The 25,355-nt window shown below is 48.5% G+C and overlaps 1 protein-coding gene across 4 annotated transcripts in view; it reads left to right on the forward strand.

Moving 5' to 3' along the window:
* Dgkd (diacylglycerol kinase delta) overlaps nt 1-25,355 on the forward strand; it is an 87,547-nt gene extending 62,192 nt beyond the window's left edge. For 3 of the 4 annotated variants that reach the window (XM_051154275.1, XM_051154276.1, XM_051154278.1), the window contains 25 exons: nt 667-773; nt 1,101-1,226; nt 1,990-2,092; nt 2,710-2,872; nt 5,392-5,500; nt 7,582-7,721; nt 8,398-8,482; nt 9,608-9,702; nt 9,812-9,911; nt 9,991-10,264; nt 10,746-10,907; nt 11,767-11,892; nt 13,745-13,841; nt 15,903-16,013; nt 16,970-17,066; nt 17,233-17,340; nt 18,166-18,279; nt 18,922-19,056; nt 19,400-19,551; nt 20,876-20,987; nt 21,068-21,160; nt 21,930-22,049; nt 22,965-23,082; nt 24,169-24,299; nt 25,128-25,355. In XM_051154275.1, coding sequence (XP_051010232.1) covers nt 667-773; nt 1,101-1,226; nt 1,990-2,092; nt 2,710-2,872; nt 5,392-5,500; nt 7,582-7,721; nt 8,398-8,482; nt 9,608-9,702; nt 9,812-9,911; nt 9,991-10,264; nt 10,746-10,907; nt 11,767-11,892; nt 13,745-13,841; nt 15,903-16,013; nt 16,970-17,066; nt 17,233-17,340; nt 18,166-18,279; nt 18,922-19,056; nt 19,400-19,551; nt 20,876-20,987; nt 21,068-21,160; nt 21,930-22,049; nt 22,965-23,082; nt 24,169-24,299; nt 25,128-25,217 — 3,068 coding nt within the window. In that variant the 3' untranslated portion in view covers nt 25,218-25,355. The remainder of the gene's footprint in view (nt 1-666; nt 774-1,100; nt 1,227-1,989; nt 2,093-2,709; nt 2,873-5,391; nt 5,501-7,581; nt 7,722-8,397; nt 8,483-9,607; nt 9,703-9,811; nt 9,912-9,990; nt 10,265-10,745; nt 10,908-11,766; nt 11,893-13,744; nt 13,842-15,902; nt 16,014-16,969; nt 17,067-17,232; nt 17,341-18,165; nt 18,280-18,921; nt 19,057-19,399; nt 19,552-20,875; nt 20,988-21,067; nt 21,161-21,929; nt 22,050-22,964; nt 23,083-24,168; nt 24,300-25,127) is intronic. The other variant, XM_051154277.1, reaches the window with a different exon arrangement.

Here is a 25,355-nt window from a genome sequence, read left to right on the forward strand (position 1 = left end):
CATAATAAGTAAGCACAGCTCCTTGCGAGTGCTCAAGAGGGAAGTGGTCCCTACCAGCCCATTCTTCCTGGTCTTTCCACAGAGGACTCAGTCTTTGGGTGTCCATTATTACAGAGCTTCTGCGGAGTGGACAGAAAGACTGTAGTAGTGAGGAGACAGACGGTGTGGGCCCTTCCTGGGTTGTATGTTATGGATGCAGGAGAGAAAGTGCTCCACAGAGTGCAGGGTCAAGGGAGGGTTCTGGTGGCAGATCAAGGGACACATAGGGATGCAGCCTCTGACTTATTGCCACGGCTGTCTGATGCTCATTTTGTACAGTGTGCTTTACATTTATTTTAAATGGATGAAAAAATCTAAAAGAAGATTATTTTGTAGTGTGGAGTTAGGTGAACTTCAGGTTTCAGCTCATAGTGTTTTCTGAGTCTGCTTGTCTGCTGGGTAGAGGTGAGGTGTTGTGACAGTGGCCAGCATGGCCTGCCAAGCAGCAGCTGCTCGCCCCACTCTCCTCACTGGCTCTACCCATGCTCTGCTGATGCAGGCTGCAGCACCATGTGACTGCCCTCAAGCGCTCCTCACTCCACCCCAGCTTCACCGAGCAGCCATGCCCTGCAGGAAGGCACCTGTTGAGGATTAAGCTCGTAGGGCTGTGTGTTCCTTTTCCTACAGTGTGTAAGTTTAAGGCTCACAAACGATGTGCTGTGCGTGCAACCAGTAACTGCAAATGGACCACACTGGCCTCGATTGGGAAGGATATCATTGAGGACGAGGATGGGGTAAGTCCTGGGGGATTCTGCCTGTGACCTGCACAGCACTCCCTATCTCCTGTCCTCCCTCCTCACTTCTCATTTGAGATGTCATGCTGGGATCTGGGACCTTTGTGGTCACTGTACTCCCAACTTGGTCCTAATCCCCAGAAGTCTGGGTGTCTCCTTCCCAGTAGGTGCTGTGGTGTGGGAGGTCCTTCACAGGCCCTGCTTGCCCCTGCCCACACTGGCCATAGGGAACAGTGTCTTGGAAAGAGCACTTCTGCCCCAGGGTGCCCAGCTAACCCTGGGTTGGAACTCTGGGATGCCTCTAGCATATCCTTGCTTGGTCTGTAGATTGCTATGCCCCACCAGTGGCTGGAAGGAAACCTGCCTGTGAGTGCGAAGTGCATTGTGTGTGACAAGACTTGTGGCAGCGTGTTGCGCCTGCAGGACTGGCGCTGCCTCTGGTGCAAGGCCATGGTGAGTGGGCACCACCTGTCCTGCCTGTGGGTGTGTAGATATACCTGGGCTTGGGGCTTTGTTCCTCTCCCTCCTAACTTCCAGAGGCTTTTTGAAAGCTCAGAGCCTTGACTGTCCCACTTGTGCCTGGTCACCCTCATTTTTGACAGTTCTGTTAATTCCTTTCCTTTGACTTTGATCCTGCCTTTACAAGAAAAGTATATCTTCTTCATGCAGCATCTCAGCGGGTTTGAAGGGATCTTTTGGGTCGGGTTCATTCACTTTTCTGTGAATGAGAGCCGGAACACCTTTGAGGGTCTTCTGAGAGGTTTGTGCTGGGACAATAATTACAGTGGTCAACACCCTCATGCAGGGAGAAAGAGGCACAGTATGGCTATGGCCTCTTGAACACCGTCTCAAGGTATTTAATGTTGAGTCAGTGCTTAGACAGCTGTGGTTCCTGTGGCTGGCGCCTGGTTTTGAGCCTGTGAGGGACCAGGAAGGAGCCTAGTCACATGAAGGCAGGTCGTCCAGGAGCTCTGAAAGTTAAGTGTAGCTGTGATAGAAGCTGGGGGCTGCAGTTCAGTTTCATGTCTGGCTCCTAGTAGGTGGAATCCCATCTGATTCTCACTTCATCTAGTGCAAGGCCAGGAAACGGGAGCAGTTGTCCTACCCTGATGGCTGGCCTTCCTCTTCTTGAGGGCTTTCCAGCTGCTGGGCCAGGGAGTTTCTGGTGTGTGTGAAGAGACTGTGACCCCTGGTGACATGTGGGTTTTTATTTCAGGTTCACACATCATGCAAAGAGTCCTTGGTGACAAAGTGTCCACTTGGCCTGTGCAAGGTGTCTGTCATCCCTCCCACAGCACTCAACAGTATTGACTCCGATGGTGGGTGCTCCATACTTGCTGTGTTCACATGCCCTTTCTCCATGCTGCCTTCTTTACTAGCTCTGGAGATTGGTGTCTTGACAGTTATGAAACATGGTCAGCAAGAGGCTAGGCTCAGCTGTGGAATGGGCAGAGGCCATAGTTGGCATCCTGGAAATTGCCGTAGGTACACAGCTTGAGCCAGCACTTCTCTGGAAGGCTTGATAGATACATTTGGCTTTTGAGTGGAGGCTAAGTGTAAAGTGTCCTGGTCTGCCATGAGCTGGAGAGCTGTGCCTGTCACTGTCTGTGGTGGAGCCTAGCATGCCCACCCAGAGGCTAGCTCTATGTCCAGCTGGACCATGGAGAAGCATGCTGGCAAGGATTGGGGTCTTTGGGGTACATGGCTCTGCCAGCCTAGCAGCAAGAGGAGGGGATAGTGCAGTGAGGGAAAAATCTAGACTCCCTGAGGATGTCAGGTGAGGCAGGGTGCGCTCACCTCCTCACACCTGTTGTCCCTCTCTGGCTCACTGGCTCACTCTGAATTCTGTCCTCTTGTGCTGATCGTTGGTGCTTATTCAGCCCACAACACGTCGATAGCTTGTAAGAGTTCTTTCCTGTTCCACCCTCACTTCTAGGGTTCTGGAAGGCTACTTGTCCCCCATCTTGCACAAGCCCTCTGCTGGTCTTCGTCAATTCCAAAAGTGGAGACAACCAAGGTGTAAAGTTTCTCAGAAGATTCAAGCAACTGCTGAACCCTGCCCAAGTTTTTGACCTCATGAATGGAGGACCACATCTTGGGTAGGGATTGTGTGAAACATGCCATTCTTGGAACTTAAAATGTTTTGTAGATAAGACATGCTTGTTTTAAAAGGATGAAAGATAAATTTTTACCTCTGAAGAGTTGGCTCAGTGCGTATGAGCACTGGCTACTCTTGCAGAGAACACAAGTTTGATTCCCAGCACTCACAAGGCAGCTCACAACTGTTTATACCTCTAGTTCCAGGGGATGTAATACCCTCTTCTTGCATCTGTATACACTGTATACATGTGGTGCATAGGCATACATTAAATATAAGCAAAACACCAGCATACATAAAATAAAAACAAGTCTTTATAAAGAAAATTTCAAATAGGAAAGAAGTTCAACTGTCCCTCACAAAATTCCACTTATGAAGGACCTGCTCCAAATAGATGGTAGATGTTTGTATCCTTCCAGCTTTTACTGCAAAAGCACCACATCTATGTGAACATGCATGCCCACCTACTCTAGCCGCTAATTGCAGTATGTTCACATGCATCGGCTCCTGTGCTTGGGGTATTTCTATGCTGGTGCTTGTAGACCTGCTTTGCTCTCTGTACTGCCTGCTTAGTTCCTAGGAAGTCTTCAGTGAAGCCAAGGGGACGTCTCCATCTTGAGAACGCAGTGCTATCTTCATGCAGGTGCAGTGAGATGTGAGGGACATCGGGGTCTGAAGCTTCTCATCTGCCAGCCAGCCAGCTATTGTCTTTTCCTTTTGGTTTTGTACTTTCTACACATTTTTAGGAAACATTTGTTTTTCTAAGGTAGGACCCAGAGATTGAAGTGGAAGGTGCTTGCAGTCCCTGCTCCCTGGAAGGAGCTCAGGAGAGGTCCTTTTAGAGCCAGATGATGCTGTAGCACCAGCCTGGCTTCTTTCTGTGCCCATCACTCTTGGGAGCTGGTCCTTCAGTGTCTTTTTGCTGCTCTTGTCCACTTGCTGCACAGCGTGCTGGAAGACAGTCACAAGTGGCCTCCCACAGGCTGTTTACTCAGAGACAGCATTCCTAGAATCCTGCGGGCACTGTTTTCTGAATGGCAAGGATCTGTTCTTTCTGAGGTTGATAGGAACTAGTCTCAGTTCAACAGCAGGGAGATTGAAAGCATCATATCTGCAGGTTTTATTGCACTGAACAGGCTCAGGTGGCTGTACATGTGCTGCCAGAGATATTGCTTGAAAACTCCACTGTGCTGTGGTAGGCAAACTGCATAGTAGAGCTGGATTTTGACATGCAGGAGCTCCTTGATTGATAGCTGGCCCCGAGTACAGGGTGAGTGACACACGAGGTCTAATAAAGGTAGCATGGGCGTTGGTTTACTCGCTTCTTGTTTCTGGGAAGCACCTGACATCATACAGTTCGTTACCTATCTGAGGATTGGTGAACATTTGAAAGATACATGTAAATATTTTTCTCACTACTTGGAAGTCAAATGCAACCGTGTTGCTCAGAACTTAGGTTCAGATCTGAGGCAATGTCCTGTTGTCCTGTTTGTGGCCAGCTCCACTAGAGACAGGGTCTGCAAGGCCACTAGTGAAAAGGCAGCATATTTGGATAGTGTCACATGGTTTGACCCTTGGTCACTTATATGGAGGAAGGCACTGATTTCCTTGTGATCTGTGATAAGGGTGCTTACGTTAAGCCAGTGTTTTAGTGTCTCCAATGTGCTGGCCTCTGGGGGCAGCCAGTGTGCTCACTCTATACTTTTGCCTTTACCTTCTATACACATGTTGGGGACTGGGTCAGACCTTGGGGGAGCTGAGGGTACCAGATACTTGTCAGAGAGGGTTCCAGTTATTTGCTGAAGTATTTGACTCTTCTTGAAAAGGAGGGATAGCAGTCTTAATTAGCAAGCCTTTCAACAAAGTGTATGACTGAAGTCTTGTTTGAAAGGTTTTGTTGGAAGCTTATTAGGGGAGGGAAGTGCTGGGCTAGGAACATGTCTGAGGAGGGACATATCCTGTGGGAGGCCCTGTAGGACACCGGAGGTATGTATCCTGGTAGAGGTATGAGCTTGGAGCTTGAGGGGTGCACGGTGTATCATTACCTGTATAGTTCTAAAAGGGAAAGCTGGGATGAAGTCTGCAGAAAGAATGTGAGGAGTGAGAAGAGGCCGTGGTGGCATATGACTAGGAGAAGGGGCCGTGTGACCAGCAGGAGCCCAAAAGGGAGACTAAAGTTAAGGGAGAGACTGAATTACGTGCCTAGGGGGGCTGTGGGGTTGAGTGCTGTCTGTGGATTTAGTGTTCGGCTGGGATGTGGAGCTGACATCAAGTGAGATTGTCTTTATACCCTCTGAGATGTGTTATTATCTCCTCCCTGGTTCTGGTTGGAGGAGCTTCTGCGATCTGGTACCATCATCCACAAAAATGTGTGCTGAGCCCGTTGCCTCATAAACCTGGGCTTGGCCTGGTTGCAGGTTCAGCCGTGTGGACCAAGGTGCTTCCCTAAGCTCAGCCCAGACAAACCTGTCATTTGTCTTTTGGAGTACACTCATTTTTCTGGCTTCTCATTCTCTACAGTTTACGGTTATTTCAGAAGTTTGACACCTTCCGGATTCTGGTTTGTGGCGGGGATGGCAGTGTTGGCTGGGTCCTCTCTGAAATTGACAGCCTCAACCTTCACAAACAGGTACCTGGGTTAAGGGACAGCCCATGGTAATGGGTGAATGGGAAAATCAGATAGGTCAGGGCAGCTGTAAAAACAACATGGCATCAGGCTTTATATGGAGAAGGAGTGTGGCGGCTATAGTCCCCTAACTTCCACCTCTTTCCTGGGAGGTGACATACCTAAATGCTGAGTGCTTCTGGCTGGAAAGGAAAGGAAGAAAGAATCTTTATCCTCTAAAGTCACAGCTATGGTTCATTGAACCTAACTGCCTAGTTTTTACTAGGCAAAATAAAAATAGGTTATCTTGATTGCTTACTGTGTTCATTGAATTTTCACTCCCAGCCCCCTTTCTTAGTAATTAGTCATTGTGCACATGGTTATGACCGTCGCTCAGGTTGCTTGTGTCAGAATGTGCACAGTTCAGGTGGTATTCACCTGCTAGTCCGTTCCTGCACTGATGAAATGGCAGTATGAGTGCATTTCCATACTCGGCTTCATGGACAGCCAGGAGTAGCAGTTCTCCATGGCTGCAGCAGGAGGCCTACGTAAGTGCTTCTTCCCTAATGCAGGGGCTAGAGGGCAGAGACAGCCCTGGCGAAATCCTGCTTGTGTTCCAGAATCTTCTCTTTTAGGAGCCCCTTATTTAAATATTTAAGTGCCAAACTGTACTTGTCAGGACTGCTCCAGTTCATATTCCAAGTGACACAGAATCTTCCTTTGTCATGTGGCTTATTCTTTTTATTTTGCCCAACTTTGTAAATAGAAAGTCTTATTTTTAAATAACGATAAAGTCAAACAGCCTTACAGGACAGATACTTTAAATGAATCCCCTGCTTGTGGCTTTTGTCTTGTTTTCTATTAAGGTAATCACATTAAAAAATTGATGTCTCACCATCATTGTTTTATTAGCACCTCACCTGTCATTAAAGATCATTTTTCTAGCCAGGCAGCTGTGAGTTTGAGGCCAGCCTGGTTTACAGAGTAAGTTCCAGAACACCCAGGGCTACACAGAAATCTTGTCTTGAAAAACCAAAACCAAACAAATCCATACTTTTATGTTTTGTAATTTTTCTCTTCTTTATAATTTGTGTTGTTCTTCAGTTTTTAGTGATTTTTGTGTTCTCTGTTTAGTCCTACTCACTAAGTGATATTTTGTGTGTTGTCTGGAGTAGAGGTAGGTCAGGGTTTACTGACAGCCACCAGTAAGTAACTCTAGAAAAGGGAGCAGTGCCGCCTAGTGGTAGGACTGTAGTATACAGTTAGTTTTGTTGACTGGCTTGTGAGTTTACTGTTGGCTTGCTAGGAAGACTATGAATGTGGTTGATATACTCAGTCAAGTTCTGTGAACATTTGTCTCCTATGGCTTCTTTGTGTTTCTCAGAGCTCTGTCAACTCTACCCTGCACCCCTAGGTTCCCCAGACTTGTATGTGGTACTGTTTCTTCTCTTGGCTTCTAGTATATACTGTATGGTAAGACCTTGAGTCCCATCTTCATCCTTCATACTTTTTTTTTCTTTTTCTTCTTTTGGTTTTTCAAGACAGGATTTCTCTGTGTTCCCTCTGCTCAGTCTAGGAGGATATAGCAGGGCTGGGGTCAATTTGGGGAAGCCACCAACTGATAGGTAAATGTGTGCAAAGATTAGGTCTTGTATGTTCAGACTGCTTTAGCATGGCTTTTGATAGGACCTAGAGGTCACAGTGGTGTGGAATGGTAGGAGAGACAGCTATTGGAAAGTGAGTTTGGCATCACTGAGTGAGATGCATAGTGGGTGGAGACATATTTGGGGAGTTACAAACTGACTCCTCAGGTTTGAGTACTTCAATGTCTTTGGGAAAGGAGGGGTAATAGAAACCAGGGATCCTCAAGGATTGGCAAGACATGTGAAGAAGTGAAGAAGGGCTGGGGATCCTGGTATTTGCTATTGATCCCAAAGCCCATCTGTCCCCTCTGGTGGCCTCTGCTGAGAATGTACAGGCTACACATGTCAGGTCAGACCTCCTGCACTTCCTGTGGCCACTGATGGTGTTGGCAGGGTTGGTCTTGGATGGGGGTGGTTCTTAGACTTGGTGTCAAAGTTATGCTTTCCCACTGTTTTCACCAGTGTCAGCTAGGTGTGCTGCCCCTGGGGACAGGGAACGACCTGGCCCGTGTTCTCGGCTGGGGCTCTGCCTGTGATGACGACACCCAGCTCCCTCAGATCCTGGCGAAGCTGGAGAGGGCCAGTACTAAGATGCTGGACAGGTGAGTAGGGCGGTCAGGACACGGGAATGGCAGTAGGGCCAGGAAGCATTGCTCTCTGTGACCAGGTTTCTTAGTCTGAGACCAGTGAGGACAGGACCATGGGCCTTCTGACATGACTTATACAAGCTGGACCTGAGCATATAGTTCTTTTTCTGATTTTTTTTTTTTTTTTAAATAATAGGTTCTGACAAGGACAAAAGCAAACAGAGTAAAAAGTGTGCTGTACCCTTCCAGGCCATCTTTTGAGGCCACTCCTGCATCCATCAGGGTTACAGTGAAGGTGACCACAGTCTGACTATCTTGGTTCAGGGTCTAGTAACGATCTGCAAACTGTTTCTCATCACATACTTGAGCAATCCCATATTCTCACTTTTCTGTTCCCAGAGTGAGCATAGGTAGTTATCTTTTAGAGCATAAAACTGTGGCCTCCGTGAATGGGACATTCCTATTTCTGAGGGGTCAGGCCATTCTGTCTCAGTTACAGTGAGTTTAAGGCTAACTTGGGTCACACTAGCCCTGGTCTCAAAAAACAAACAAACACCAGAAAAAGAAGTCAGAATAGTACTAAGACCAAGGTACCAGACCACATTGGAGCAATGAGGGGTTGGTTCTGGGAGGTCCTCAGATGGGTGCTGTGGTGGGCAGCCTGAACTGAGCTGATTTTGGACCTATGCAGGTGGAGTGTCATGGCATATGAGACCAAGCTCCCTCGGCAGGCCTCCTCCTCCACGGTCACTGAGGACTTCAGCGAGGACTCAGAGGTACCACCGCCTGCTTGCTCTTGCTCTCTCTGTCTTATAGTGTTGGGCATGGCAGTAGGATCTCACACTCACCACTGAGCTGCGCCCCAGCCCACCACATGCTGGTGTACTACATGTACTCAGCTTTCTGTGTAGTCCTGAAGGAGTACAGCAAGAACCTTGGGCTGAGTTTAGGCCGAACAGGCTCAGTCCTAGGGCTTCATGGCCGTTTGGGGTTTCCTAAGTTGTCACCAGGATTTGAGGGACTTCCCAGTGCCTAATTCTGTCTGTTGTCCTGACTATAGCTCAGTACCATTGCAGCCTCCCTCCTGTCTGCTTCCAGAAGTCTCCATTCTTGTCTTTTTGCCTTCCTCTCCCTCTCTGATGTCAGTACCAGTTCTTTGTGCTGAGCAGTAGCCACTCCATGGATCTGCTTTGAGCTCCTGAGGGGTGGGACTTTGTCTTATGCCCTGACTGCAGTGCTGGGTGCATGCTGTGTTGGTCCTGTTGGGTGACTGGTCTGCCAAACAAGGGGTAAAGGGCAGCAGCAGTCAGCAAGGAATGCCAGTCTTGCTTTGCATGGCTTCACAGGTGGGGAATGGCCATTGCTTTTGTTTTGAGAATATTTGTACAGAGCCTAAGAAGTGCCCAGGAAAACATCTGTGACTCTGATACAGATGGTTTCTCTTTGTCCTGTGGGAAGGCTTGCTGGCCATGGGGAGGGCAGAGAACAGTAGAGCTCTCCTATTGGTGGGTAGAACTGAGTAAGGCTTCATTGGCAAAGTTCCTGATCAGGTAGAAAAGGAAGCTTGCTCTGACTGGCCAATCAGGGAGCTGGCCACTAGCATGTCACTGGAGGTAGATTGGTGTTACATACTAGGGCTTCCAGGTTTGTCTCATTGTCCTGACTGAAGAGGCGTGGACTGTCTGTTGGATCTGACAGGTTTTGTTTCATTCAGACTCATTGTTTTAGTCTATCCACAGGTTGGTGAAGCTTTGGCCTTGTTCCCATGGTAGTGGGCAGCCCTGCTAATGTTTGGCTATGGACTGTTCTCTTAGAAGATGGACCAGAAGGGCCCAAGAAAACTAACAATGCACTTGCAGTTGCTTGTGAGACTAATGGCCCCTGCTTTGGTATGATTATAGGTGCAGCAAATTCTCTTCTATGAAGATTCAGTTGCAGCCCATCTTTCTAAAATCTTGACTTCCGACCAGCATTCGGTGGTGATCTCATCAGCCAAGTGAGTGGCGGGCCTTCAGGGCTTCAGAGAGGCAGCAGGGATGCCCCTTCCCCCCCCCCCCCCCCCCCCCCCCCCAGATCCTATCCCAGCTGCCTTTTGTTTTCTACAGAGTGCTCTGTGAGACAGTGAAGGACTTTGTGGCTCGGGTAGGCAAGGCCTATGAGAAGACAACAGAGAGCTCGCAGGAGTCGGAGGTCATGGCCAAGAAGGTGGGTTCCTGGGCACAGGGTAGGTGGGGCAGCAGGTGTGGAAGAGCTTGCTCTCCATGCCAGTTTTTCTCCCTTCTAGTGCTCTGTCTTGAAAGAGAAGCTGGACTCTCTCCTCAAGACCTTGGATGATGAGTCTCAGGCTTCATCCTCTCTGTCCAACCCACCTCCAACCATTGCTGAGGAGGCCGAGGATGGGGATGGATCAGGAAACATCTGTAGCTCTGCTGGGGACCGGCTGGTGGGCTCCTCATGCCCCTCCCGGCCACAGATCTTCCGGCCACGGGAGCAGCTAATGCTGAGAGCAAACAGCCTGAAGAAAGCAATTCGCCAGATTATAGAGCACACGGAAAAAGGTAATGGGTCTCTTAGTCACCAGGTAGCACCAGAATCCTTATGGAGCAAAGTCATTCTGCCCCAAGGACTTCCTCACATAGGATACTTCTCAACCCTATACCATCCACACCCTCCTGTCCTCTCTCACTGCCTCAGACAACACGTCACACTGCACCCCTTCCTCATACCTTACTAACTCTGAGTAGATCCACCTCTTCTCACTTTGGATCCTGTGGTCACACCCCACCTGGTCACTGGTGTGGCCATGCTACCCACTCTTCTGCTATGGCCTCTGTGTTATTCTCTTCACCTCCACATCTTCCTGTTAGCTGGGATGCACAAGTGCTAGTGCATAAACTGAGCTAGGACCCTGGACTAAGGTGTGCTGTGGGGAAGATTCTGGGTTTGCGCCTTATGCCATACAGCCATTGAGAAGAGACAACCTATAGCATCCTTACCCCTACTGGCACAGTCTTAGCAAAAATGTTCTTTCTTTACCAGCGGTGGATGAGCAGAATGCCCAGACTCAGGAGCAGCAGGGTTTTGTCCTGGGCCACTCTGAGTCTGAGGAGAAGAAGGACCTGAAAACTGACAATAGGGTGTGCCTACCATCTGCCCATAGTGAGAGCTGTGTGATTGCCAAGGGGAGGAGCCACCGAAAAGGTATGGCTGAACTTTGGTTTAGGTGATACTTGGTGAGCTTATCATGGACATTTTTAGGTGCTTTTTCTCTTTGCTCTGGCCATTTGAGTAAATTGATATTCCCACCTGTGGCCTACATCTGTACCTCCTTCATGGCACTGAGATGTGTGTAGTAGAGGCATGTGTGCTGTATCACCTGCAGGAAACTGGGCCTCCTCTGATGAGGAGCATCCCTGTCCTCCCTGGGTGTCCCCAGAGCCTTCCTACAGCTGCTCATAAGTGTCTAGCAAAACTAAGACCTTGATTCCCCTCAAAATAGACCCCAGCAAAGGTCTTCAAAAGGAAGGGCTCTTCTCATCAGCCTGTCCTGGCACTATGGATGAGGGCAGGGCATCTTCTAGAGTAGACATAGTATTTTTTGTTTTTGTTTTTTGATGATTTATTTTGTTTTATGTGTATTGGTGTTTTGCTTGAATATATTCTGTATGAGGGTATCAGATGCCAAGACTGGAGTTAAAGACAGTTGTGAGCTGCCGTGTGGGTGCTGAGAATTGAACCTGGCCCCAAGTAAACACAGTTTTAATTAGAATCAGAACTCTTTTGCCTTCTGTACCAAAACTGTGCTTAGGGATCAGCTCTCTCTACCCTCACATTGGTGCCGGGTCTATGTCCCTTCAAGATGAATCCAGGCCCCCAGTGTATGTGTGAGTACCTTTCCGCTACCTTTCCTCAGGGACTCTTCATCGCATACACTTAACAGCTGGCTGATGAGTGGCTTGTAACTCTCCTTATTCCCACGGCCCTCCTGTCCATTTTGTTGTCACTCCTTTCAGCTCTGTTCTACTTTGGGCAGTGTCAAGTGTATTGTCCTGTTTTGCAGCATCCAGAGCCCCTTGTGAGAAGCTGATGAGCAAAGGTCTGTCCCTTGGTAGCTCTGCTTCGCTCCCTCCCCAGACAGGGAGCCGGGACGGCCTGCCAGCTCTGAACACCAAGATCCTATATCCAAGTAAGTGAGCCATTCCTCCCTGGGGGTGTCTCAGGTTAGGTGTGGAGTACCCATCCAATGAGGCTAGAGGTCTTGCTGGTGATAGGCATGTGGTACCCTGGGTCATGGAATGAGTAAGAGTGTTGCTGTCCTTGGAAAGCTTGTAGACCCATAGAAATATAGACAGAAAGGTGGGCATGGTGGCACATGCCTTTAATCCCAGCACTTGGGAGGCAGAGGTAGGTGGACCACTGTGAGTTCGAGGCCAGCCTGGTCTACAAAGTGAGTCCAGGACAGCCAAGGCTACACAGAGAAACCCTGTCTTGAAAAACAAAACAAAACAAAAACAAAAACAAAAAAAGAAAGAAAGAAAAAAGAAATATAGACAGAACCTGTAGTTTATGTGACTGTATGAAAAGTATCTTTTAGTTTAATTAATTTTTTTTCTTTTGCAATTTCATACATGTATACAATGTATTTTGATCATATCTACCCAACACTCCCCTCCAGGTCACTGCTATGGCCTCCAATGTGTTCTACTTACTTTATGTCCTTCTCTTAAATTTAAAAAAAAAAAAAAAATTGCTTTTGCTTTTGTAATTGTCTGAGTCTAATTAGTGTGGTAGGTATGGGCTACCCACTGCAATATGGGCAACCTATCAGCAGCCACCTTTTTTCCCCCCAAAGCTGTCAACTGCCCAAGGCCTTAGGAACCTTCCTTTCTCTAAGCTTGAGTTTTGACTGGGCTTGATGTTGTACTGCTGTGAGTTAGAGTGCAGCAGCCACGCTCTGTACCTCAGACAGCATGCCATAGCCTTCTTCCCCCAAGCTCTGGCTCTTACTTTTTTTCTTTTTTTTATTCTTTTCTTTTCTGTCCTGTTTCCTCAAGTGTTTCCCAAGCCTTCAGCAGGGGCTGATACAGTTGTCCCATTTAGGGTAGAGCACTCAACACTCATTCATGCTCAGCACTTTGACCAGTTAAGGGGTCTATACATTAACCACTGTTCACTGGAGAAAGAAGCTTCTCTGACCAAGGTAGAGTGTAGCACTAATCTATAGGTAGAAACAAATAGAATGCAATTTGACCTCATCATTGTTTAGGAAAACAACAACAGCAGCAGCTTTCTTTCTTAGGACCTATACTCTTCCCAGTCATGGACTGTTGGCCAGGGTTACAGTATTAGGCATAAATCCCCCATCTTGTAGCACAGACCACAAATCCAGGTAGGAAGTGGTTAGTTACCCCACAATAGTCATGCCACTGTTGCACCAGTGGGCACACCTTGCCTGGCAGGTTGGTTTTACAGCATGCATGGTCAAGTGCTTGGGAAGACCATTGATATTTCCCCCCAGCAGCCCACATAACACATTTCAGCTCTATGAAAGCTAGCCAGGAGGGAGAGAATTTCCTGGTCAGTTCCAGATTGATTTCACTCTGGCCTGAAATCCAAGTGTGCATGCGGTATCTTTAGCAAGAGTTTTTCCATGTAGTTTTGGTGGGCAACCAAGAGCACTGTCAATAGCCCATGTTGTTTTGAGAGCTCTTGGGCTCTCCCTTGACTAATAGTTCATAAGGTAGTATCCTGAGCCTAGAAAGGCACTTATTTAAATAAAAGGTATGTAGTACTCAAACAATGCCCAGGTAACCCAAGGAAATAGTTTTTAGGTGTCTACTGTGTGTTAAATTCTACTGTCCAATACAACCTACTTTTGTCCCATAACTATGGGTGGTAGGGTGATTTTTGACTTGCTAGTCACATTGGAGAATTGTTCATAATGTTGTCCTGTAGGATATGTGGCACCAACCTTAGAGATCTGTCTTGCATGTCTAGAGCTCCTGGCCAGTACGTTCTTCATCTTCTTTCTCTTGCAGGTGTTCGGGCAGGGATGTCTGGCTCCTTGCCAGGGGGCTCAGTCATCAGCCGCTTGCTAATCAATGCTGATCCCTTTAATGCTGAACCTGAAAACCTGTGAGTATGAGCAGTGTCAATGGGATGTTTTGTTAGGATGCAGAGTGCAGAGGTCTGACTGAAAATCAGTCTGCCATCAGTGGACAGCTGAGTAGCAGGCTCTTTTTCAGCTGTTCTTAGATGAAGAAAACTTACAGCCTTGGAAGTGTGCCTAAGGGCCTTCCCTAGGCTACTGTAGCACATCAGAAGACAGATCTGTTATTGTCCTGTCTCAGGCCCTGCAATGGGCCACACCAACGTTGACTGTGCTGACTCTTCTTTGCTTATTACATTGTTTTTGCCCTTGTCTCTTTTTTCCTGTGGTATCTGCCATCCCATAGGTTCTAGTGTTCCTGGACTGAAAGATCTTTTAGGTAGTTGTTCCCTGGGTCTTAGGGTTCCCAGAGACAGTGTCTTACTTTGAGGATTTTAGAGAGAAAGTTTGGTCGTTGCTCTATGCTGTGTTCCAGTGGGGGTGTGGCCTCTTGTGATATGATCTAATCCCTTGTATATGTTAGAATTCATTGTAGATGGTATTTCTTACACCAAAGAAGACAGTATTCTAGTCATTTTTTCCCCCCTGCTGCTCATTGCAGTCTGTAGGCAGCTAGAGGTTGGTGGCAGCTGGGTATAAGTTGCCTGCTCTTACTGTCTGGTGTGGTGATGGGGTACTTGTGTGGTTTACAGAGGTCCTGCTTTGAGAAGGTGGCTCTTCTGTCTCTAGCTTGGTGGTACAAGGGTCTCTGTTTCTGGTGTTGTGCTCAGACCCTGATGGTTTTCCTCAGCAGGGCCAGAGCTGTAGTCCTCGGAGGAGCAGCACTCATGGAGCCCTGGACCAGGAGCCTTCCTTTGTTTACCTTCTCTGATGTCATGGAAGGCGCCCATCTGTGGCTAAGCTTGTTCTTCCCCTTTCTGTCATGGGTAGCTGCCTCCTCTTAGAACCTTGCACCCTATTTTTCACATTATTTTTTTTTCCTTCCTAGGGCCTATAAATACTCTATCATGTGTTCTTTAGCCTATAAAATAGTTTGGCCCTAGAGCTTTTCTGAGAAGTCACATGACACTTGAATTAGATGCATGATCAGGAAGGACTCTTGCTGTAGAAATTGTTTCTTAATCAGTTTGCAAGAAATGTAAGCTAAAATGTATTAGAATTCTAGTGCAAGGTTTGTCACGTGTCTATGGGAGTTTTTAGAACTTACCTTCCTCACAGTGTCTTCCTCCCATGGAACTTGGGGAGGGCATGGGGTAGGACACATCTATGGATCTAGAGGAGTGGGTAGGTGTGGAAACAGTGCCAAAGTCTTCCCAGGGTCACCAGCAGTGCTCTGGGGAAGGGAGGCTTTCGGCATTAGGACAGGAGTTTTTTTCAGTCACTGTCCTTTTCACTTCAGAGACAGGTTAGACAGCATAGAGATGTTGGAGAAGCGTGCCATGAAGACCTCTGGGAAACTGGCTGGTGGTGCCTCAGAAGGGCAGACCAGAGGCTGTGTGTCCCAGTGGTTCTGCCATGATACAAACTCTAGTGACTGTAAGCCACACGTCTACAGCAGCATGGGCACTGATGTGCGCAAGTCATTACTAGAATATAAATCAGTTTGAATGTTCATCAGTTAATGCTAGGTAAGAATATGGTATGGCCACATAATGGAAGATTACTTTGCAGTAGAGGTAAATGGTGGATAAGGGAAAAGAGCCTAGATATACAGGCCACACTGTCTCATTCCATTTATTTGGCAGGTCCAGAGGATCAGTGATTTCCAGGGCCAGAACCACCAGTGAGGAAGTAGGAGCCAGTTTTACGTGATGATGGCCCTGAGACTGATTGTAGAGATAAAAGACTCTGAATGTCCTAAAAACTGTTGAATTCATGTACTTTAAAGTGGTAGTGACATGACATATGAATTCTATCTCAGTAGAGCTCTTACCAAAACTAACACCCCAAACAAAAAAACAACTAAAGTGGGGGAAAAAAAATGGAAAAAGTCATGAGTTTTGTTCTATGGAAGAAATGGCAAGAGGTCAGTCATGGAGTAACTTGTCAAGCAGGACTGTTGTGAGACTTTAAACTCATCTTTGCAGAGAGTACTACACAGAGAAATGTGTCATGAACAACTATTTTGGCATTGGCTTGGATGCAAAGATATCTCTCGACTTTAACAACAAGCGTGATGAACACCCAGAGAAATGCAGGTAGGTGCTCTTGTTGTCAGTAGAGGTGTGGGAAGCAGGCAGCCAAGCAGCCAACTAAGAAGGGGAGGGTTCCACCCTGGGGTTGGCCAGCTTGGGCAACCTGGATATCAGGAAGCCAGTGATGTGGATGACTGGAATGGGCTGTCTCTTACCCAGCATCAAAGTCTATGATGATGTGTTAGAGGAAGGTGATAGGAGTGTGCTGCAAGGTCACCATCCCAGCACTGTTTGTAGAGCTCTGCTCATCTACAGTCTGCCTAGCACCCTCCCAGTTGTCATCAGGATATGGAGTATATAGAGGTATGGGGATTTGGAGATTATTTTCTCTTGTGCTTTTCTGTGTTTTCCAAATTCTCTATGGCAAGCACAGATTTATCTACTTATTCATATGTGTATGAGTGGGTATAGATGAGCACATGCCACAGTGTACGTGTAGAGTCAGAAGACCACCTTAGGTGTCATGTGGTCCTTGCTTTCCACCTTGTTTTGAGGCAGTCTTCTGTAAGAGCGGCTGTGTGCTGCCTGGCTGGTCTATGGCGTTCTGGGGATTCTTCTATTCTGCTTCCCATCAAGCCATGGTGCCCTGGGATTACAGATATGCTCTGTTGTATCCAGTTGTAGTAGGTTCTGATGACTCAAACCCCAGTCCTCATGCTTGCAAGCACTTCATCCACTAGTCATCTCTTCAGCTTAATTTTATAGCCACAAGGCATGATATATAAAAATTTTTTGAGGGTCACTTACTTGCTTTTCAGGGTGTGATTGCTTTCTTGGCTGAGTGTCAGTTTGTAGCATATTTCCTCATTGGTAAATTTACTGTTCTTGCATGTCTGAGAAGCCCAGACTATCTTGTTCCAGTATCCTGTTGTACACAATTGTGTTGTCCCCAAGCTTCATAGCAGTAACTCAGGTTACTGTAAGAGAAACCCTGCCCAAGGTGGTACTTCTTTTTCCAGGAGTCGGACTAAGAACATGATGTGGTATGGTGTCCTTGGCACCAAAGAGCTGCTGCACAGAACCTACAGGAACCTGGAGCAAAAGGTCCTGCTGGAGGTGAGTGGTAGCCTCCTGGCTGGGTGGGTGATCTTCTGTCCTTGACTATAGATCATCCGTGCCGAGCATGGGCTCCCTGAGGAGCCTCCTCACCCTAGGCCTCCAGCATATCTAGCTGGTGCATGCTGAGCATTGCTTTTTTTCTGTCTTCCTTTCTGCGGCTTAGTGTGATGGGCGCCCGATTCCCCTCCCGAGTCTTCAGGGAATTGCTGTCCTCAACATTCCCAGCTATGCTGGAGGGACCAACTTCTGGGGGGGCACCAAGGAAGATGATGTACGTATGGGGTTTGAGGAGGGTCGGCTGGGCTTAGCAAAGGTCAGTGAGGTGTGTGTGACTAGATGGAATAGCTTCCACGTCTTACCAGTGGGCATGGAGGACAACCAGATAAACAGGCTCCCTCACTAGTTGGCCTGCTGTCTAGAAGTCAGGTCTAGATGCACATGATCAGTGAGGAGCAGCTGACACTTGAACTAGGCTGGCCAAGTTGGTAGGTACCAGATGGGGAGTACGCTGTGTTGGCAGAAGAAACGAGATATGGAAGCTCAGAAGTAAGAAGGGGCAGAGTGCATAGAAAAAGCTTCCCCAACTGCAATGTGAAATATGTGCGCGGAAGAGGGAGATGACCATAAGGCCTGCATTGCATGGGGTTATAGAAGCCAAGGACAGGAGTCTGGCATTTATGACAACAACATAGGAAGATACTGACAGGCAGGGTTTGCATGTAACTAAAAACACCAGCTAGCACTTATTGCAGACTTATGTGTGGGCCACTGTTGTAAGTGCTTGGCATCTGTTAGCACATTCATTTTACGTTCCTCACCTTAAGGAGCAATCAGTGTTATCTCCCTCTGAAGGAAGAAGGGTCTGAATAACTTGCCTGAAGTCTCATGTCTAATAAGTAGCAAATGTGAGAGCTAGTCTGAAGCAGTGGGCTTCTGGGTAACAGATAACCCACCCTGTGCTACATTTACCACCATCACTTTAGCGTATGTGAGTGTGGGTCTGTCTGCCTCACCAGAACCCCCAGAGCAGGAAGCAGATAAGAGGGAGTCCTGTTTGGGGAAGCAGGGCAGACAGCTTTCATGCTGGCTCTTTCAGACTTTTGCAGCTCCGTCATTCGATGATAAGATTCTGGAGGTGGTTGCTGTGTTCGGCAGCATGCAGATGGCTGTGTCTCGAGTAATTAGGCTACAGCATCATCGGATTGCCCAGGTACGGCCATGCTGCTCCCGACGTCTAGCCTACCCCCTTCTGGAGCGCATCCCTATTTGGAGAGGCAGGGCCTGGCCTAGTGCTTCTGATTTGCTCACAGTGCAGATCCAAGGGAGTCCCTCTGCCTCCCTCCTAATTAGAGCTCTGAACCTTGCTGAGCTAGAAAAGACCCCACTGAGCTCAGTCTGCTGCAGAAGCAGTGCACTGAGGACATGGAGCTGTTTGTGGCAGTGAATGAGCCCACTAGGGTCTGGCAGACAACTCTGAGGCTAGTCAGAGAGGGCAGGCAGTGCAGGGTTCCTGTCTCTAATTTTAATGAGCTGGTACAGGTCCACCCATTTGGGGTAGGGGGAGGGAGGGACTGTACACACAGTGCAGTGCTGATAAAATCTATTGGGTGAGATTTGCTGGTGTCTTCCTGCATTTTATTGGTCCCCAGCAGTCAGCTGTTTAAAGGTTACCTTTTCTTTCTTGGGCACATTCTTGTAAAAAAGAGTTGCAGAGCCTCATCATCTACCTATCCCAGATGTCTGGGAGCCAAGTAAATGGCTGTGGGTGGGTTGAGGGGGAGGGGAGAGGCAGCAAGGCCTGTGGGTGCTTTAAATGCTCTGGCACCGAAATAACAGTATGGCATCCACTCAGTGTCGCACAGTGAAGATCTCCATCCTGGGGGACGAGGGTGTGCCTGTGCAGGTGGATGGGGAAGCCTGGATCCAGCCCCCTGGCTACATTCGGATCGTGCACAAGAACAGGGCACAGACGCTGACCAGAGATAGGGTAAGAGCAATTGCCCACAGGAGCTGGTGGGGTCTGGGTTGCCTGTGGCTTACTCATGCCCCACCTGTACATTCATAAAGGAGGCAAAAGTGTTTCATGCTTTGCTCTTGGATTTCTTTTCATGACAGAGTGGTGTACCCTATAGTCTCAGTAATCCAGGGACAGGAGGCCAGCTAAGGGTATATAGTGAAATATGTTCCAAAAGACAGAAAGATTAAGCTTTCCATACATAGCTGTTACCTTGCTGAACCCTTTAGCCCCTGGAGTGTGTGTTGTGGATAGATGGGTGCTAACCCTCTGGAGGGCACAGGAGGAAATCTGACTCTGGGTTCTCATGTCTTAGGCCTTTGAGAACACTCTGAAGTCTTGGGAAGACAAACAGAAGTGTGAGCTGCCCCGCCCACCATCCTTTTCCCTGCACCCTGAGATCCTGTCTGAGGAGGAAGCTACCCAGATGGACCAGTTTGGACAGGCAGCAGGGGGCCTCATTCACAGGTAGGGTCTGCTGTGTTCGTTGAGGCCTTAAAGGCTTTGGGCCTTCTCCAGGTCCTGTTTGTTGGCTCTGCTTCATGGTGTGGCCTGAGCCTGACTTCCCCTGGCTTAGATTGCTTCCTTAGGCTTCTTGTTTATTATTCAGGTTTACACACTGAAAACTTAAGATCCACAGGGATTTTCACAGCCACTAAAGCTTTAAATCCCAAGCTGGGTTTCTGAGAAAGGCCACAGACTGACCTGGAGAGCAGTGTGCACTCTGCTCTGCTGTTTATACGGGAGAATCAACAGGCCTTTTCTTGTTTCGGCTGTCCTTCACAAGTGATTTTAGAGCTGCTGTTGCTCTTTGGCACTGCCACTGCAGGCTTCTCCCTGCTCATCGGGGTTCTTCCAACAGCTTAGCCTCTCTCAGCTCCCTTGTCAGGCTGCAATCAGTCAGTGCCCTTGGTTGTCCGTTTCCTGTTTCTCTTGGGCTTTTTCTTTGGCTCTGGCCATGGGTGCTTTGTGTGTTCTTCCCAGAGTGTTTGCCTTGCTCTGGTGTGCAGAGGCTTCAGGCTCCTTAGCAGGTCAGTTTCTCCTTGGTCCTTGTGGGCATCTCTAGGCACATCTGCCTCGATGCTGTTGTCTCTCCTTGATAAGCAGCTGATCCTGGTGCAACCCCATTCTGTTCCCTTGCATGTTTATCTAGTTCCTTGCTTTGTAAGGGCATGGCCCTATCTATCACTTTGTAGTCCCTGGTAGCCTAGGAAGCCTGCTGGGAAGCTATGCTTACTACATCTGCCTCCTGAGAGCCGTCAGCAGTTCCATGTGTCCCACGGCTTTCACAAGTCGCTCCCAAGCTTTTTTCCTAGCATGCTCTGTCATCCCACCTCACCTCACCTCACCTCGCTTCTCTGAGATACCCTCTGGTTGGCTCTTAGTCTTGCCCAGGCTGGTCTGACTCAGAGCTGATCATTACACCAGGTTCCCCCATCAGAGATGGGTCTAACTTGAGGCTGCAGAATAGTGTGGCCTGGTGCAGCATCGGTGTCCTCGAGTTTCTTGATGACCAGGCTACATGCAAAGCGGTTTGCTTGCTTTCCACCTTATGAGAGGTTTCATTTTATATAATTTTCTCTCTGGAAAAGCCAGGATTTGGTATCAGATTTTCCATCTAAGTCCACTATTTGTTGTTATCAGGATGTGATAATGTCAGTGGCTGTGACTGAGAGGTCACCATGGCTGAGCCATTATCTCTACTGGTGTGTCAGACCAACCCCTGTGCATGTGTCTTCTGGGTGTGTTCATAAGCAGTGTGTAAGGCCTGACATGTGCCTCTTTTCATCAGCATTCGGGAAATAGCGCAGTCCCACAGAGACATGGAACAAGAACTTGCACACGCTGTCAATGCCAGCTCCAAAGCCATGGAGCGAGTATACGGCAAGCCCAGAACGTCAGAGGTACTTGGGGTTTTGGGGTCTGGCTCCTCCCCTCCTTTGCAGCTCTTGGCCTTCCACATGGATGCATCTGTTCTTCTCAGGGGTTGAACTGCAGCTTTGTTCTGGAGATGGTGAATAACATCAGAGCACTACGCAGTGAGACAGAGCTGCTGCTGGCTGGCAAGATGGCCCTGGTGAGATGATAAGCTTTAGGAGGGGTCTGGCTGTATGTGACAAGACCCTTGTCACCAGGGTGGACACCATAGAGTAGCAGTTTTCAGCCTAGGGTCCCAAGCCTGAAGGAAGGGGCCTCAAAACCATGTGATGTGGCTGCATTCTTTGGCAGCATCTCAGCCAGCCAGGGTGTTGTCAAATGTTACAGATTCCCTTAACAGTGTCTGTGTGGTGGACAAAACATGTTTCTACTCTTCCTGTGGCTAGGTGGCAGTCACACCTTCACATAGGCTACACTGTCTGCTGAGTTAACCCTCGTTCACTGGGTGGGAATGGGGGTGTTGCTGAGTTCTAGGAGCTTGCTCAGCTGGGTGGCCACTAGCCTGAATATGACATGGAAGGGCCTAGCAGAGACCCCAGGACTAGTGTCTCACTCTCCACTCTGAAGAGGTGCTGTCCTCAATGCTCCACCTGCTGTATTAGCTACCTCCCATGCTTGTGCAGGAGGAGCATGGCCTGCCTGCTTGGTGACAGAACCCAAGGGGACTGCATCTGGCCAGGTGCCAGGGCTGCTGCCTGTGGCTTCCCTAAGCCAGGTAGAGGTCCATCCATTCTTACCTGTTGCCTAAGGAAAGGGGCGTTCTGGGCTCAGGCCTTACCTGTAGCTTTAGTTCTGCCAAGTTTTTATAACAACTCATACAGAGCTTGATCTAAGCTGTTCGCAGTTGTCTTGGCTGGGCCAGGCTTTCTATGTTAGCATCTTCATCTCTTTCTCTTCTTCTGGAGCAGCAGTTGGATCCCCCGCAAAAGGAGCGGCTTGGGGCTGCCCTAGTCGAGATGGACCGGCAGCTCAGGAAGCTGACAGACACTCCCTGGCTTTGCCAGCCCATGGAGCCTGGTGAGGAAGAGGTATGTGGTCCTGGCTTTAGTGGCTCATGCTGTTAGTCCCTGTGTCCGGTATAGTCCTTGAGGCTGCTTTGGATTGGAGCCCCTGGTATGCCTTCTGGAGACCTTTCTACTAAGATGGCCCTCAAGGCAGGGAGAAATTTAGGCATGGAGGAAGGAGTTGAGGATTGGGAATGAAAAGTGACCCTTGGTAAGTGGGTCCTCGCTGCCTCTGAAATAGACTTGACTGGGAGTCGGGAGCTGGGAGAGCAGGTGGCAAGAGGTGAAGCTATGGTTAGATAAATTGTAGCTTCTTGGAGGTTGTTCAATCCACAGGTGCTTAAGAGATTCCTAGTTGGCATGTATCTGATAGTTTGGATCAGGGCATATTGTGCCTGAATAGAATCCACCTACAGCAGGGGAGGAAGCTGAAGAAGATGTAAGAGGGAACCATCTGGCAAGGACAAGCCCCTAGGCAGCCTCTGGGTTTCTGGTGTCTTAGAGATGGAACAGAAGGGGTCAAGAGAAAAGGTCATCTTAGGTTTCTGTAGCACATGAGACAAAGTCCTCTTTAACATAGTTAGAACCTTTGCCAGCAGTGTATAAAACTAAGAATGAGGATGCTGGGACTGGAGAAATGGCTTAGTGTTTAAGAGCATATACTGCCCTTCCAGAGGACCTGAGTTTGGTTCCTAGCCCCTGTATCAGGAGGCTCACAACTACTTGTATAACTCCACTTCTGTGGGATCCAACACCCATTTCTGTCCTCCCTGGGCACTCACACATACATGTTTAGGAAGCACACAGACAAATGTAAAAGAGCAAGTAAGAGAATAAAACATCTAATGAACAAAGTCTCTCTACTCCCAACCCCCAAGTACAGATTAGATCTTGGCAAATGAGTTTCAGATTCTCAGTGTTTCTTACTCTCTCCAACAGAATGTGATGCTGGATCTTACTAAACGCAGCCGCAGTGGTAAATTCCGCCTTGTGACCAAGTTTAAAAAGGAGAAAAACAATAAGAACAAAGAAGTTCACAGTAGCCTAGGAGGCCCTGGTATCTGGCCCTGTCCTGTGTGTCTCTGGCTGTCAGTGCCAGCTGTCCTGGCCCAGTTTTCTGCTTTCACTTCAGCATTGAGGCTCTTCCTCTTGGTCCTTGTGCTATGGTCCTTGTGCTATGATCCCTAGTTCCACTGGCTGTACTAGTCCATCTTATAGCTGTAAGACCATACTTTGCTTGCTTCCTCTCTTTCTGTCTGGGTACTGACTGATGTCATGTCCTGCTTGAATGCACCTTCCATGGAGACTGTGGGGTGATGGGCAAGTGAGCTGACCTGCTTCCCTGAGTTTGGGAGATTATGGTGGGGAGGATGACAACAGGAATGACGAGACAAACTTGGAGACACAGAACTCTGGACTCAAGACTGTGCTGGGGTCCCCTGTGCCTGCTCCCTCTGGCAGGCTGCTGATTCCCTTTTAATTGACTCATTGACTCCGGGCCACGCGTGATTGTGGGTGAAGAAATCAATAGAAAATGATGCTAAAGGACTTTCCCCCTTTGGATCAGTAAATTGGGGCTTAAAATGTATCTCAGTAGTCGGGCCGGAGCATGATGTCTGTGCCTGGCACCTTTGGGGGCCAGGGCTGGATTTGGTGTGGCATCTGCTACCACTCGGGGCAGCTCCTGTTTGATTTTTCATCTTTGCATGTTGGTCTAGGATTGGGTTTATGTAAATGATGGTGAATCTCACTTTGCATGTCTCCTTGCAGTGCTCCAGCTGTTTAGTCACAAAAGACCTTCCCTCTGTGTTTGGTGTTGTTTAATTCTTCTGGGACACAGAGGTATCTAAGAATTAAAGGCTAGTGACGCCCCTAGCAGGAGTAATCAGCCCTCCTGTAGTGCATGCCTCTCAGGAAGGTGTCTCTGTCTCTTTTACACTGCTGGAGCATAGTGCCTGTGCCTGTGGCTGGATGATGCATTCTGGCTTTTGGGGACGTCCTCAGTGTCTCTGCTGAGATGTCTTGGGTGCTGGTTGCTGGAGACATCTTGGGTGACACTGCTGGCTGTCTTGGTGGTTGCTGCTGCCTACCTGGCGCTGGGCTCTGGGCATTCACTGCACTCGTGCTTTTCCGTCTCTGACAGTTCACCTCTGGGGGACAGAGGAGGTTGCTGCCTGGCTGGAGCACCTCAGTCTCTGTGAGTATAAGGACATCTTCACGCGGCACGACATCCGGGGCTCTGAGCTCCTGCACCTGGAGCGGAGAGACCTCAAGGTATTTCACAGGTGTCTTCCCAGAACCCACACTTCGGCCTTTACACACTCCTTCCAGCTATGTCCTCTTCTCTGTGTCCTAGCATCATCAGTTTTTGTTGGACTTTTTTCCATACTTCAGGGTGACTATGGTCTTTGCCTTTATCAATGAGTCCCCAACACAGATGAGCAAAGCCACGTGCAGACACGATAGGGGAAGCCTTGATTTTCTTAGCCACGTTAAGAAGAGACTGTCCTGACTATCTTAACATTAGAAACTAGGGGATGCAGCCCCATGGTCACAGGTTCAGCTGACAAGCTTTAGGTTCTAGTGGCTGGTAGGTACTCCACAGTGAGTGAAGATGGAAGAGTCTGTGGGCTTACAGGCAACCACGTGGCTCCTGGGCAGCTGCTGCCACTTCATCTCACAGGGACAAAGGTCAGGTGGCTCATCCTCCTCCTTGTGTATGTGTGGTCAGGTCTGTACCCTTTGTGCTTGAGTCACATAGCCAAGCCCTGGTCTGCTCGGTCTTGCAGAGATGTCTTCTGGGCATTGCTTCTTCTTGTGTCCCAAGAAGGCAAAAGGCCATGGGGGCTTCTTTTTAAGTGGTAGCTTTCCCAAGGCCACCACTGCTGTCAAGCCTCTGCTGTCTGCTGGCTGTCCTTCATGACAGCAGTCTTTGTAGGATACAGGAACCATGTGTTGGGTGTCTGTATGACTGATGTGCTGATTCCTATTTCTTCTGTTAGTCACTTTCCTGATTTGTATTTTAAAAAATGAGATGGAGAAAGCTTGTTGGTGGCAGCCCTCTTTTCCTGGTAACCATGTTGCCTGTCTTCTCTGTTGCAGGACCTTGGCGTGACCAAAGTGGGTCATATGAAGAGGATCCTTTGTGGGATCAAGGAGCTGAGCCGGAGCTCCCCTGCCGCCGAGGCTTAGCCTCTGTATTCTCTGCCTGCATCCTCCGCTCCTCCCAAGACTGAGGCCCAGGGAGGACACTGCCACTACTTAGCCCTTGGCCTTTCTCATGGTGCTATTCCCTTTGTTAGTGACAGGAAGCCTGATATCTGATAGTAA

Source organism: Acomys russatus, chromosome 12 (assembly GCF_903995435.1).
Source record: "Acomys russatus chromosome 12, mAcoRus1.1, whole genome shotgun sequence".
Taxonomy (NCBI): Eukaryota; Metazoa; Chordata; class Mammalia; order Rodentia; family Muridae; genus Acomys; species Acomys russatus.